This window comes from Salvelinus fontinalis, chromosome 23, assembly GCF_029448725.1.
Source record: "Salvelinus fontinalis isolate EN_2023a chromosome 23, ASM2944872v1, whole genome shotgun sequence".
Taxonomy (NCBI): Eukaryota; Metazoa; Chordata; class Actinopteri; order Salmoniformes; family Salmonidae; genus Salvelinus; species Salvelinus fontinalis.
Window position 1 is genome coordinate 37915441 of NC_074687.1, and position 15410 is coordinate 37930850.

General features: G+C 40.4%; 2 protein-coding genes across 4 annotated transcripts in view; one reads left to right on the forward strand and one right to left on the reverse strand.

Annotated features, from left to right (window-relative positions):
- Positions 1-207: 207 nt before the first annotated feature.
- LOC129821259 (transcription factor Sp9-like) lies at positions 208-2830 on the reverse strand. The gene is made up of 2 exons (XM_055878713.1): positions 2663-2830; positions 208-2106 (listed from the first exon to the last, which is right to left on the reverse strand). The coding sequence occupies exons 1-2, from the start codon at positions 2681-2683 to the stop codon at positions 823-825; spliced, it is 1305 nt and encodes a 434-aa protein (XP_055734688.1). The 5' UTR covers positions 2684-2830; the 3' UTR covers positions 208-822.
- Positions 2831-3026: 196 nt separating this feature from the next.
- LOC129821261 (obg-like ATPase 1) overlaps positions 3027-15410 on the forward strand; it is a 45278-nt gene continuing 32894 nt past the window's right edge. Inside the window, exons 1-4 of one of the 3 annotated variants that reach the window (XM_055878714.1) lie at positions 4454-6930; positions 7043-7134; positions 8512-8655; positions 9593-9720. In XM_055878714.1, coding sequence (XP_055734689.1) covers positions 6916-6930; positions 7043-7134; positions 8512-8655; positions 9593-9720 — 379 coding nt within the window. In that variant the 5' untranslated portion in view covers positions 4454-6915. Of the gene's footprint in view, positions 3093-4453; positions 6931-7042; positions 7135-8511; positions 8656-9592; positions 9721-15410 lie in introns of those variants that run through there. The other 2 variants (XM_055878715.1, XM_055878716.1) reach the window with 2 other exon arrangements.

Genomic DNA, 15410 nt, shown 5'->3' on the forward strand with positions numbered 1-15410 from the left:
TGCGATTGCCTATATCAGCAATGTATGATTGATTTTATGTAAAGGAACACTCTTGCCTATCTACATTTTACGTTTGGCAATCGTTCATTTTTACCATTTATACCATCACATAAAATACCTTGGTTCATCATTTATTTTCATTTCGCATAATGAAAACAAGTATGGGACCCAATATAGTGAAACATTCCCATTCACACGACTACTGCCTCAGATTTTAGATCGTTTTAATTATGACAAAATGAAAGTCTTATACGTGTGACTTTATACAAGTAAACATTTATATATTTTTTTTGCAAAGAAATGAAATGGTTAACTGAATTTAAAAAGCTGTGTACATACATATCCACAAAGTGCGTTGAAAGTAAACTGCCTGAATTTCAGGATCCCAAACACGAATAAAACAATCATAATTCACATTTACATGAAAATAACACATTGTTTGTTGTCAGAATGTACAATATGATGGCGACTCACATGGGCCAACCAAGTTCATTTGGGTTAGCTCGCCCCTTTTAAGCACTGATCGTAAAAAGTACCCCGCGGTTAATTTTTAAGTTGACAGCTTTATAGTTATGTCATTTTCACATAATATAGAATAATTCTGCTTTTCGTTTGATGGTGAATAACGAGTTGAACATATTCAATCAAGATGGTGTTAAGTTTTAATTATTTTTTGTTTTCAAATGCTTTGCGTAAAATCGTATTTTCCTCCAATACTATCTCTCAAAACCAGACCCGTTTTTAATACATGTACCAGTTTTGATAACCTACTGGTAATTTGCTTTATAAAGTTAGTTTCAAGGTCATTCAAATAACAGCCATTCAGTGCTCGTCATGAGGAGATGGATCCTTGATTCTGGGGTTTACCCCGTCTAAAATGAGTTCTGGGGACTCGGACCTGGGGGTCTCCAGGTTACTGGTGTCGGTGTCACTGTCGCTTCCCTTTTTGCCTTCACCACCACCGGCAGTGTGGGTTTTAATGTGCTTGCTCAAATGGTCGCTCCTCATAAAGCGCTTGTTGCATACTGGGCAAGCAAACCTTTTCTCACCGGTGTGGGTACGGAGGTGTCTCTGAAGTTCATCTGATCTTGTAAATCTTTTGCCACAAAAAAGCCAATTGCAGACAAATGGCCGCTCGCCAGTATGCCATCTCAAATGGGCTTTAAGGTGAGAGGTTTTGCCATACACCTTACCGCAGCCTGGAATGTGACAGCTGTGAAGTCCTTTCCTCCGGAGGCTGGCCCCTGCAGGCCCCAGCCGCTCAGCCTCCTGACAGTTCGGACAGTCGCACGTGGCTCTGCCGGAGTACCTCCTGGATGACCTTGAGGAACCAGAACTGGAACCTGAAATCATAGCGTTGGCGGCAGAGGCGTCCGTGTATGTTGGAATGACTGTTTTGAATCCCTCTTGTGTTAACAGGTGTTGGCTAGTTGATAGAAGATGCGATGCCGTGGGACTTATACCGGTTGAGCTGAATGCCGAGTGTGTCAAAGTGGAGAAGTCAGGGTTATAGCCACTGAGCTGAGAGTGTATGGCTTGGGGGGTCCCGGAGTGCAGGGAGGTCTGCAGCGAGCTTGCAGGGTTCTGGACCTCGAGCCATGAGCCAGGGTTGGTATGAACGTCCCACCACGCGGACGCCCCATTAGTAACATCGCCCGAGATGGTTGAATGGAAACCAGACTTGTACCACGACTCATACGGATGTGCCATCCCTACCCTCGGGTACAAGGTTTCTGCTGATGTGTGGACTTTGGAAATGAAGGCTGATTGCCCAGGCTCTTGAGACGAAATGCTCGCTGAGTTGGAAAACAGACTGCTGTACTCTGTGGAAAACGCAGAGGTGGTCGGGGAAGTGGAGGCTAAGCAGAACGCGCTGTTGCCTGTGCCAGTAGTTGATGTTAGTCCGGTCGATCCGCGGCTTGTTGCTACAGTGAATCCAGGGAGACTGGATCCCAAGTTGCAACTAGAGGATCTTTTCCAAGGATGAAATCCGCCTTTTGAAAAAGCACTGGAATCAGGTAAAGTGGTAAGGGGACTGGTATTGCCAATTTTGTTACAAGTAGCAGCCAGCATAGCTAGAGGTGTAGTTCCGAATCGTGGTTCTTCCTGCAAAGAGATAAATCACTGTACTTTAGAACATTGCAAGCAACATTTACCATTTTCTTTCTGTAAATAAGATGCATGCATTTGCTATAAGTATGATTTGCGTCTGCCTATGTGGTCGTCCAACCGTTCGGTTGTTGTGCTTGTCTGGATAGCAATTAGTGCATAGGCTACACAATTATTTACCGTATTGGATTCAAACATACATTTAGTGAAAATGTTCATTCATAAAGAATGTATCAAAATGTGAACTAAATATCCACTGAACCAAATAAACAGACACCATCATGGAGGAAATACAGTAACGTCACTCAGTAGATAGTTTACTGCAGGTCTCGAAAGTTTGCTCATGTGGGTAGCCTATTATGAAAGTTGGCAAAAGCAAAGATTATTTTGATTGAGGAAAATTACAACATCTAAACAAGCACTTTCAATACCTACAGTAACAACAAAGCTCAACGATAAGAGAACAATGACCGAAAAGTAGCCTACACTATTTAGTAAGTGTGAACGTATAAAGCCTACTTCTAACATGAAAACCAATATTTTGTCGGCTTACCCCAAGTATAGACGTAGCCATATCCAGGGTCTTTGCTATGTTGAATTGGTCACAATTCTGCAATAGTGTACTTTTCCAATTCGACTCAGACACTTTGCTTTTCCGTAGTCACACGATTTCTCTCTTGGCTCGGAGCTCCTACACTACCTAGTTGTAGAGAGCGCGTTCTTTGAAGTACAGCTGGCAAGAGCAAGCAGCCAATCTAAGCGCTGGATTCTTGGCAAGAGGACGACGTCAGCCAATGAGAGATTCGACTAAGGACAGAAACGCTAAAGCTTCATGTCAATCAATAACTCTTGTGCGGATTTGACTGTCAAGCAAGATACGATTTGGTATTTTTATACATGTTATGAATTCTCCCATCAAGGCTCAATGTGCTCTTTATTGTAGAATCGAGATCATTTTGGTTTAAGCTAGTTCTCTGCAAGAGGTAAGAATTTGATGTGATTTATTTAGAGGTATTTTGTTTCTGTTGCATTTCATAAAGCTTTCTGACCAATTGTCATTTTTTTCAACTGCAGGTTCTTGGTTTCTCTAGGCCTATATAGACATAATTGTAAAATATAATGTTCTGATGTATAGCTGCCTCTGCTTTTATCCCTCGTGGAGTCCCAAATTGTGTTTTGTTTCATGTCATGACATGAGGGGATTGGTGATTATTTAAAAAATATATATCTTTACGAATTGCGGTGCCTTCATATTTGTCAAAACTAAAGATGTCATGCACTTACAGGAATGGAGACGTCTTCATAGGCGCAGTGCATGTGCTTGCTTACACCATCCATGAAGTTAAGCAGAAGTTCCCATACACTCACCAGGGGGGCAGAAGTGCAATAAGCCGACCCATTATCAATAAATAATGGCTGACTAAAGTGAAGACGCTTACAATACAAGGTATGTCATACAACAGGTGAATTATCTTAAAAGTTTCCATAGGCTCAAGCGGTGTTGCCATGTGTGCGTTTAAGAGGCTATTGGGGACTTGTTTTTAATCTGTGTGTGTGTGTGCGCGTGTGTGCGTGGAGTGCGCTCGCGCCCGTCCCCCTGCCTGTCTGTGCCAATTTACGCGCGTGTGTTGAGGCTGTACAGTGGGGATTTTTTGGTTAATTAAAAAGTGACAATTAACTCGATGAGTGGTTGGTGTTCTAAGTGCTACAGCCTGGAAACTAAAAATATTACAAAAATATTGCAGTCATAATAATCACGAGATGTTGTTTCCCTCATGTCAGCCTGGTGAATGCATTTCATTCAACGATGCAGGCTGTTTTAAAATGGCACAATGAAACCATAGAGCATTCCACACTAAAGATTTAGGCTAACTGAATATAACGTTTGGAGATTCAATTGAACCATTGAAAAAACATGTGGAGCGCATCAACGTTAACCCTTTTTTTCCGCCAAATTACTATATATTTTTTCTTCCTCTGGAATTTATACATTTTTTAAAGATCGCAATGCAATATATGTCAACGTGTTTCACAGCTTGTTAAACATTTAGGGGTAATGACATAATGTAACAATGGCCTGCTTTGGTGTGACTCATCATCCCTTAAAAAGTTAAAGCAATTTTCCATAGAAAGGCTTCGCCAAAAGCTGTGTATTACAGTATTCAAAACGGGCGAATAATGCACCATTATTGAGCTTGAATTCTGCCAGTCAACCAAGCGCAATTTGTTCAAAGGCTTTCTCTGCTTTAAATCCCCACCTTTAGAGAGGTGAATATAAAACAATTTCATCAAATCCAACGAACGGAGCCAAGAAAAGTGCTTCATTTTTGCAATCATTGCAATTTTAGTGGTGTGCTATTAGCACTATTAAATGTCGATTCTGCATTAACAAATTTGATTGCAATGCCAAAGTGTCTCGAACAGCGTGAGCGTGTAATTATTCTTTTATATTTTTCTTTTTTTTCAACTACAGTTCTAAATGTTTTGTAGTGTAATGCACCTTTGGTTAAAAGGAGTACCATGTCATTCATTGTTGATTTTTATTTTGATTATTTTGCTATGTGTAATGGTATTCTGGTATTATCTGTTTCTTCGTGTTTTATCTATTTTATTGGTTCGAAAATAAAGATAAATGATTTATCAATGAACAAGGCGAAGATAAGGCCCTCGATGGAGTGCTCGTTTTTAATTAGAGTGTTTATCCCGACACTATTCAACATCTAACTGATTATTGAAACACTTCTGAAAATAAAATAAGTAAGGAAATGTATAACGAACAAAAACTTTAGAGGTGCAGGCAGATAGTAACAAAAGAGCACGAAAAAAAATAGGATTAGATTATCTTTCCAAATGACAGGTGTTGGTTCACATATGATTGCCAATACTCATTTTCAATTGTGTCGACTTTTTAGTCTTTTTGAATGCCATTGTAAATTGGAATTTCATCATGTAGGCCTACCATAATAACAATGTGATAGCCTGCGTAATAGTTGGTAGTAGGCCTACCCAATGCCAGCATCCTTGACGAAATCTTGTCATTAAAAATATTTGAACAGTGTCATTCAAGTGGGAATTTGGAGTTGAATCTCGCATGCAGGACTCCACCCGAGAGCACTTTTCTGTGGCAATTAGGAGCCTATTACAAGTCATTAGATTGATCAATGTACCTTAAACAATGAGAATGATTTATTTGGTAGAACAAAACGCTGTGCATCTATTGTGGTGAGGCTAAGTGACGGTGCATCCATCAAGGCGTTCAACGACAAAAGATAAATGATTAATCCAAACCTATTAATTTAAACTCTTGATACAAAAGGCCTTTGACTTGCTTCAAATCTAGATTATTAGAGGCTCGTTTTCTGCATGTTAAACGACTCAGGGTGCTGGATTAGACCAAGTTTTCGTGTTGGTCCCTGCAGGGATTCATTTGCTTTGGCTTTGAGGAAAGTTTATTTGTGAACAATTAACTAATCGGTGTAATCTCATGGTCGAGAGTGGTGGAGGTCCACAGGCCTACACCTGTTTCTGTCTAAGAGGGGAAATAATTTAGGGGCAATGATGTCATGCTTCAATTCTAAGTAGTTTTATATGTTAATTGATATCATTATCTGAAAACAGGTGTATGATAGTCTATTAAATCCGACAGAAATGTTCAATCAAGTAGGCCTAGCCTACAAGCTTGTTTGGGTCATGGTGATTGGTAGCCTCTAAGATAGAAAACTATATTTTCTCATTAACTCGCGTTTTTATTATATTGTAAAAACTATAACATATCTCTTTTTATAAGATTTGTAGACTAACGCACGAGATCATCGACGTGAGTCTATTTTGCGTATGCAAAGACTTGCATGCCATGCTGTTTTCCATTAATTGTCAATGTACAGAATTCAACCTGTTCCTCAGCCGTGTCTGCCCGGCTCTTGCACAGTAAGTATTGTTGGACACCTTTTACATTTTGCATCCGATGTTTGTAATTTTTCTGGTTGTCAAGGGAGTAAAAAAAAAACATATGCGGGAAGACTTGTATTCACTATATAATGGTGCATAACAGGAAGATATAGAATTAAATTCCTGTTCAGTATGAAATATAATTTTATTGGGGAGAGAGATAAACCGGAGCGACAAATCCAGTCTGTTGCAAGGAGTAGCCTAGAAGATTCACCTTCAGGGGCGGAATGGAACCAGAAATCGGCCCTGACATGTCAAACACACCAGCCCATTTTTTTTCCTTGAGGTCCCCACAAAATGGACTAGCACATCTGGCATTTGCCCAAAATGCCAGATGGCCGCTCTGCCCCTGTTCGCCTTGTTAAAGGCACTATAATCCCACAGCTGCTTACTTGCACTGATTTAACCCTCCCTGATAAGAGGTGCAGCCTAACCAGCACTCCCTGCCACTGTCATATTGTGTGTGAGGGACTGTCATTTTGCTTACATGCCTGACACTTGCATAGGCACCTGTAATAACTCCTATAGTTACCGATATTGGCTTGTACATATGTTGTCTATGTTCTGTGGTGAAGCTTGGCTCAGCTCACAAGTACAGTAGGCCTAACATTAACAAGTGTCTGCTAAATTTAGAAACATGGGTCAGCTACCAGTGTCATCTTTCATTTCGACCAGACGCATGTCCTAGTTTGAGAGTGAGGCGTTAGCCAGTAGTGTGAGTGAGGTCGACTGAACTTGCTGTTAGCTAGACCGCTATTAGCTTCTTCTCTAGAGCTTACATTACCAGCAATACATGTTGTTTTTTTCACTCTAAGTTGTGAGTAGATTTAGTAGGCAGTGAAAACTGAAGAAAAGGACATGGCTCCCAAGAAGGTGTGTTTTGTGTATACTATAGTAGCTCAGGCCAAAGCTGAATGTGTAGCCTCGATTACATAATGCCACGAGGTCTGACTCGCTATGGACATTGACACGTTGTTTTTGTTAGCAGAAGGGAGGTGATGGACAGCAGCCACCACCACTGATTGGACGGTTTGGGACTTCTTTGAAAATAGGAATCGTCGGATTGCCCAATGTAGGGTATGTCTATAGTCGTAACATGTAAACTGGAAATATACATTTGACTGCTTAACAACATGGCCTATGCATTTTTAAGTACAGTACTAAATGTATTCATATGGCTCCCATGAGCCAGTGTAAATGTATTCTGGTCATTCATTGACTAGTTCATTACAGGCCACATGCCATTAGGCTTTCACTAGACTAGTGGACACAGGTCGCGGAGTTCATGCAATTCACTGTACACGTGAAGCTAAAGGTCGCAAACGCTGCACCAGTCATTTAATTTGCCTAATGTCATTCAATAAATCATAATATTGACTCACTCTCAAACGTAAAAGATTAGAACAAACAGACACAAAATGCTTTGGATTGATACATGGGAATTATAAGATCCTACTCAGATAAAGACATACAACAAATGATACCATGGTGTATAATCCGAAAGCCTACCAAGCAGCAACAGCTCTCACACTATGGTGTTCTGCTATTTCCTGTCATTTCCACTGTACAGGGATCAGGATGGTAGCATGAGTGTTCTTTGGAGATCATTTCTCCCGTATGAAATAATAGCAGGCGTGTGGCTTCAACATGATCACTGTCCTCACCCTGCTCCCCACCCTGCATAGCCCCCACTGCTGTTGACCTGGCCTCATGCACTGTGACAGGCTGATGAATAGCGACATGAGAGCTGATTGAAGTGACATGTTTTTGTCCACCACTGTAGGCAGAATAACAAATGTAAATCTAAAGCAGATTGTATTTTTCTGAGGGTGATCTAAAACATCCTTGAAATATATGATAACGGAACAATCCTGCGATTATAAGATGAATCCATGCTGTATCACAGCAATATCCGGGCAATTCCAGTCCTGTAGGTTTTGGAGTCTAAACCAACCAATCCTTGAAATGTGGAGCGCACCAGGTGAGGGGATAAAGATAGAAACGTCCAGGATTATATTTAACTGCCTTGCCATTATTACACTTGCATTCATTGAGTAGTCAGTGCAACCTGAAGCACTCTTGAGGTGCTTGTGCTGTGGAACAGAAATCGCTTAGTGAGCACGACATGGGGCTATGTTTGGCTGTACCCGATCAACAGCTCAGATCTGTCAGGAACGTAATTTTCCCCTGGATTCCAAGCTCAATTGATCTATTATGGGATTATCTGACCTTGTAATTGGGCTTAGTGTTTCACAATCAGGCCGTTTATGATTCTGAAGATCAAACGTTCAATATATTAGATTGACTTCTTTCTCATAGTGGAGACTGAAATGGTCTTTCGGCCTTGCAGGCTTTGCTTAGGTCTTTGAATAAACCAACATCATACTCTCAACCCATCAGGATCCACCAACAGTTTCTGGGATGCGTTGACCTCTGTGCTGTTTTTATTTCTAGGAAGTCAACCTTTTTCAACGTACTGACAAAGAGTCAAGCTGCAGCTGAGAATTTCCCCTTCTGCACCATTGACCCAAATGAAAGCAGAGTGCCCATTCCAGATGAACGCTACGATTTCCTGTGCCAATTCCACAAGCCCGTCAGGTATGGGGTCTCACTGTTCACGTATTATTCACACTTCAGACTTGGGATCTCTGCCAAATATGTATAGGCCACCGCAAGTATACACCTCAGCGACATGAGAAGATACAGAAATGTTGTTGACATTAAGTTGCCAGTCCTTTACTCTACATATAATGATAACTGCAGTTTTTTGTGTTATTTGTTTTTTTATAAGTAAGAGGCCATGGCATTTATGTGTCAGTGGCTGCCTATCGTATGTCATTATGAGCGAGGTTAGACCAGCCTATTGGTTTAATGTGAGAGACTCATAAATCACAGCAGTGAACCAATGTCTCGCTGTCTCTGGGGTTGACGGTAGTGCAATATAACATGTTCAGCGCTGAACAATGTGAAACGTTTCATTATGACTCTGCTACGGCTTTTCCGTGAGCAGCATGACATAAACACCATCACCCTTTAGTCATAGCTCTTGTGTCTCAAACCATACATTCCAGGGTATAGGTGCCTGATGATGAAATCAAGGTAAGGCACCACTACCGACCTCTGTTGTTGTAGAAGAAGTATAATCGCGAGGTGTAGAAACAGTCTTAGTGTACAGGCTTCTGCTGGGTTTTATTCTCATTTATCCACATTGAGTGGGAAGGCTGACAGAGACATGAGGCTCAAGGGCTACCACTTATTCTGATAGATATCTAATACCCAGTAGCCAGAGAATTAAAAAAAAACATTTTTTTTTATTGTTATGTATGTTGTGTATTTTTTATAGAAATCTTAGAAACTGTTTGACCACCAATAATCTACCCTGGTAGTGTTGATCCATATCCAAAAACGTAAGAAAGACTGATTCACAAACTGTGGGCTTGTCTCTGTATTATGTTATACTAGACGTTAGACATTAGCTGACTTATATAACCCCTGTTTCCTTTCCACTGCCTTAACCCCACTGCCTGTTCTGCAGCAAGGTGCCAGCCTTTCTGAATGTGGTGGACATAGCAGGACTGGTGAAGGGAGCTCATGCTGGCCAGGGCCTGGGCAACGCCTTCCTCTCCCACATCAGTGCCTGCGATGGCATCTTCCACATGACACGTGAGTCCCACCTGTCAGACTATAGAACACTGCATATCACTCTGTAAAATGACCCGCTTTTCATCTGGTTAAAGAACAATTACTGAAAATGTACTTCATACCTCCCTGTAGGATGTTGTTGAAAGCAGTTGACAGAGCTTTTCTACTGAGGCCTATATGGTTCTGTCTGCTGGGTTCCAAGATAAACACAAAATTCAGGGATAGTGCAGGTGAAGCCAGACTCAAAACACACATTCCTATCCAGAGTTTTTCCCTGAATTGGAATCAGAGAAAAGGGAATGAAAGGAGCCGTGTCTGGTTTGGTAGACTCACTTAACACAATCGGTAGCATACTCTGAGGTTGGGAAATAAAACTTGACTCAGAGGGATGTCTTTAGTGGCGTCCTGTGACCACAGATTATTGTAACTTGATCCCGAAATCTCACAATTGATTATGGTTGAGCACAAGAACGGTAAGTAGCCTATATGGCAAAAATACAGTAAGATTAAAGGTCCAATGCAGCCGTTTTCATCTCAATATCAATTCATTTCTGGGTTAACAATTAAATAACTTACTGTGATTGTTTTCAATTAAAATGGTCAAAAAGAAACAAAAATAGCTTCTTAGCAAACAGCAATTTCTTAAGCAATAATTTAGCTAGGATTGTAAAATAAAAACTAGCTGTTATTGGCAGAGAGGTTTGGAACTCTATTTCTTATTGGTCGATTAACTAATTTACCGCCTGGAGATGTCACCAGAGGGGTATCCTGCGAAGCAAACCTTTTCTAAAGCGAACCAGCTTCAGTTAGCATCACATTCCAGCTCAGGATTCATCCGAACTACAGTACGTACTACGATGGTGGATATTGCTTGTCCGCCTGCCGCTAACTCTGGGAGGCTTGTAGCTGTGTGTGCATGTCGCTGTTCGAACACCGAACTCTTCATTGAGACAATGTTGAAACCGTCAATCCATGGGCCACATTTTCACTTGTGCCAAAATCAAAAAGAAGGAAAATGTATATTGCAAATTCAGCTGGCTGTGGTGGCTTAAAGAAATGCCATCTTTATTTGATTACTTATGGTTAATGCCATCTTTGATGTGCTTATCAATGCATGAGCAACTTTCATCACACTCCTATCGATAAAATAATGTTATTAAGTCGTGCAAAAGTTTTTTTGTTTCAAAAGCATTCTGTCATTACTAAATAATGTGAAGGGTATTTTACCATTTTACTATTTTCTAACACACAATTTTTTTGTTGTTGATTTAATAAAATATTTAATCAGTCGTCTTCCTCAGATGAAGGGGATGATGACGCAATCTTTGCAAGAGGGAGGGAATCTGATTTCATTGGTCCTCAACTCTCGGCTCAGTCATTTCATTTAGGGTAAGGGGAGTTAGCTGTGAGTTAGCCTGCCACGGTGCAGGTTAGTTCTGAAGGATTCATTGCCATTGAAATTTACCTGGCTAAAAGGTGAGACACTTTCGTATGACTGGTTATCCCAAGTTGAACTCAGAGTTGACCAAAATTACCTCGCTAACTCCTCAAACCAGGTACGCAGGATATGCCTCAGGCAGGCCAAAACAGACTGAAATTTCAGGTGGTCTTTTCAAACAGCTCTTACACCAAAAGGGCGTTATCATAATTTTCACAATTTCACACTATTATTCCAACCTCAGTGTGGAAATATACACTGACTACACCAAACATTAGAAACAACTGTTGTGCATGAAAAACCCAGCAGTGGTGCAGTTCTAGACACAAACCGGTGCGCCTGGCATACCCCGTTCAAAGGCACTTAAATCTTTTGTCTTGCCCATTCACCCTCTGAATGGCACACATACCCAATCCATGTCTCAATTGTCTCAAGGCTTAAACATCCTTCTTTAACCTGTCTCCTCCCCGTCCTCTACACTGATTGAAGTGGATTTAACAAGGGATATCAATAAGGGATCATAGCTCACCTCAATTCACCTGGTCAATCTATAGTATGTAATGGAAAGAGGTGTTCTTAATGTTTTGTTTACTCCAGTGTATATAAAACACAGTAAAATCACATTATTGATTGCACTGGGCCGTTAATAATTTTTTTTCTGTGTTTTATATGAAATATCCTATAGATGATGCGAAATCAATGCAATACCAGCCTACATCACACTAAATATATTGAAACTGCTGAGTTTTCCCTCAATTTTGTGCAGATAAATGGCTTTTTAGGGTTAGTTGGCGCTGTTCAGTGAAAGCTGAAAGGCCATTCTGTAATACAAGTACAATTCAGCATTGTTGCTTTCGGGTTTAACATGCCCACTAACAGCCTTTTGTATTCTCAGTAAATACACAGATGTGAGTGCATTCGCAAAAGAACCCCCACAAAATACTTCTCACTTGTCTAGGTCAACGCCTGAAGTTCTTTTGTGCCTTCGACGTCGTCTTTGTCTTACATAATTAAAGTGTTACACGCTAGAATAATTTAAATTGCTGCTACATAAATGTGGATGGAGGCTATAATAAAAATTGCTGAATTTGTTTACTGATTGTATGCAGCTATTGACTTTGCCATTATATGAAAAGAGCTCTGATTAGTGACTAGGCTGTGGCAGGCAGAGAGCAGTCAAATGGACAGGGTTAAAATACAGACCATTTTCTCATATTGTTCCCAGGTCATCTCTGCAAGGGATTTCTTGGTGGACAGTATAAGTGTGTCATTTCAGATCCGAGGCCATTTTCCAATAGCCTTTCAACTGACTTTGTGTGACAGACTGTACGTCGTGAACTACCTCAGGACTCTGATGAATATCTCAAATGTGTAGCTTGTGACATTTTCATATTTCTTCACAGCCGTGGAACGGATATCCCGCTGCCATTTGCTTTCTACATGGTTACTATTTCTCCTGTGATTAAGAAGGTATGAAGAAGGCATTAGGTTATATTCTCTTCAAATATACAGAAACACATCACAATGCAGCCTCCTTTCCTAGCTATTATAACAAACCATTGAAATATACTGTACAGTATCAAGTGGAGGCTGCGCCAGTGTACACTAAATTACTTTCATGAATTACTTTCGTGGGTGTGTTGTGTATGGAAGGATATAGTTCCCTTAGACCACTGGTCTCAGAGGAGGTTGTCTGCTTTTGTTGATGCAATTGAGGACCACCCACTGTAACTAAGCTATAGCAATGATTTACTCACTAGGACAAAGTCATGTTAGATGAGATTTGCCTACGGAGGTAACCATTACTTTTCTGGACTCTCTCTGGGAAATCCCTGTTCTAGTGAGGTTGTACTGTTTTTAACAGGTATAACATGTACTATATAGATGTGACATCACTAGATAAATGTGTCCCCAGGCGCCGAAGACGTGGATGCCGATTAAGGAAGGAAGACGCATTTCATTTGAAGGCATTCAGTTGTACAACTGACTAGGTATCCCCCTCTCCTTCTCCCTTTCTATTCTGACTAAAGATACAGGTACAGTATGTTTCCTGTGATACTGTCTTCTGTCTGCAGTGGCCTCAGAAAGAAGCAACCATGTTAATATTGTTTCTAAACGTGGTTTAGAGGCTTCCCAGAGGCTTATATTTATATCTACCTGAATGATTTTGTTTTGACATTGTACTTATGGATGCATTGAAAATTATTTCCAAGATGTTATTATTCGGTTTTGCGTCAAATGATATGTGCTTACGTACAGCCGCTAGTGAAAGTCTACACACACCTTGCAGTCTTCACATTTTGCTGCCTCAGAGATGGAATCCGCAGTAGGGGGTAACAGCGCCACTGACCACCCCACCACCATTGTTATTGTTTTTGTTGCCGAGCTGAGGAGCATTGCGTAGCAACATGTAGGCCCATGCACTGTTTTTGTCAAAGTTTTTCAAGCTCAGTCAATTTTGTCGATAATCATTGATGGACAGCAATATTCAAACATTTTCTCAGATTTCAAACAAATGTAAGCCAGAACTGAGACTGGACCACTCAGGAACACTCAACACCTCTTGGAAAGCCATTCTGGTGTGTCTTTGCCATTAAAATGTGTGTAATTGTCCTTGAGTTTTCAGAAGACTGAGGCAGGTTTTCCTCTAACTTTTTACCTGGGCTTTGCTCCTTTTATATGTTCTTTGATCTTGACAAACTCCCCAGTCCCTGCCAGTGACAAACATATCCATAACATGATGCTGCAACCACAATACTTGGAAATACAGAGGGTTTCACTCTGTTGTGTTGTATTGGATTTTAACCAAACCTTTCGTTTTTAAGTTAGGCCAAAAAGTGCATTTTGCTGTGTTGTTTTGCAGTATTACTTAATGGGCTTGTTGCAAATATACTGGATGGTTTGGAATAGATTTTTTAACACCGGCTTCTTTTCACTTTGCCATACAGGCCAGTAATGTGGAGTGAATGCAATGTTGATCCTCTGTATTTAAGTATTGTGGTGGCAGCATCATGTTATGAGTATGCTTGTCATTGACAAGGGACTGGGGAGTTTGTCAGGATCAAAATAAAAGTGAAAGCCTCAGTAAAAAGTTAGAGGAATCCCTGACTCTGTCTTCTGAATACCTAACCCTGGGATGGAGTTATATTTTTCAGCAGGTCAATTACACACATGTGAATGCAAAACACTTACCAGAATGGTTTTCCAAGAGGTGTTGAGAAGTTGGAAAAATCGTATTCAAAATTATTCAGAACTGTAATGGCTGCCAAAAGCGCTTCCACCAAGTAGTACCTCTTGGGTGTGAGGACATGCACGATCAAGACTTCGTTTTTTTATTTGTATTAATTTGGACCATTTTTATCATTTTTCTTTCACTTTGAAAGTGTGGAGTAGGTTATGCAGATCGCTCGGAAACTCCCCAATTTAAAAAATAAATGTTTATTTAATTTTAAGGCAGCAAAATGTGAAAGCTTTGCCAGGGATGTGTAGGCTTTCACTAGACACTGTATGTGCTTGCTTTTTTATTGACACAAAGAAGGAAGCAGATCCTCAAACCAAAACCAGTTCTGTTGTTTCTGTGTGTAGAAAACAGTCTTTCTAAATAGGGATGAAATTATGTGGATGCTTTTACTGGGACTTTACGACTATCTGTTTTGACATACCATTGTTTTCCCACTGTGGACTCCTTAGAGACTAAGCGGTATGTTCCACAAGTTAACCATAAAACATTGCTGGTTTTGTTTTGCAATTACAGTACAGGCTGCAATATTCCAGGCACTTCTTTTATATTGCTTGATTATACGGTTGGGGTGAGCACACTTTTTCTTGTCTGGAACAGTATGTTTGTCTGAAAATTAGAAACGTGTTTCTCCAAACATCCTACAGAGCAGAGCACTAGCTGAGTGTCAGTGAAGTGCTTGTTAGTGCATGTGCCTGTGCCTGTGTCAAACTGGGGGACTGGTTGACCTGATTCTGATCCAATGAGGTGGAGGTTTGTGAACCCTCAGCCATACTGTACACTAGATCAGCTGTAAAACTGAACCCTTTTACTTTTGATTTATTCCCAATTACCATTATGGAAACTCTTTGTAAATGTAGGCCTATATGCTATTGTTTCATTCATTTTCCTTGAATGACACTAGACACTACTTTTCCCTCCGCATTTCAATTCAATTATTGTCAAGGGCGATAGGTTCCTATTATGATTTGTTTTATAGTCAAAAAACACTTTCTTGTTTATGTATATTTGTATCATTAACTTGTTGGCATATTG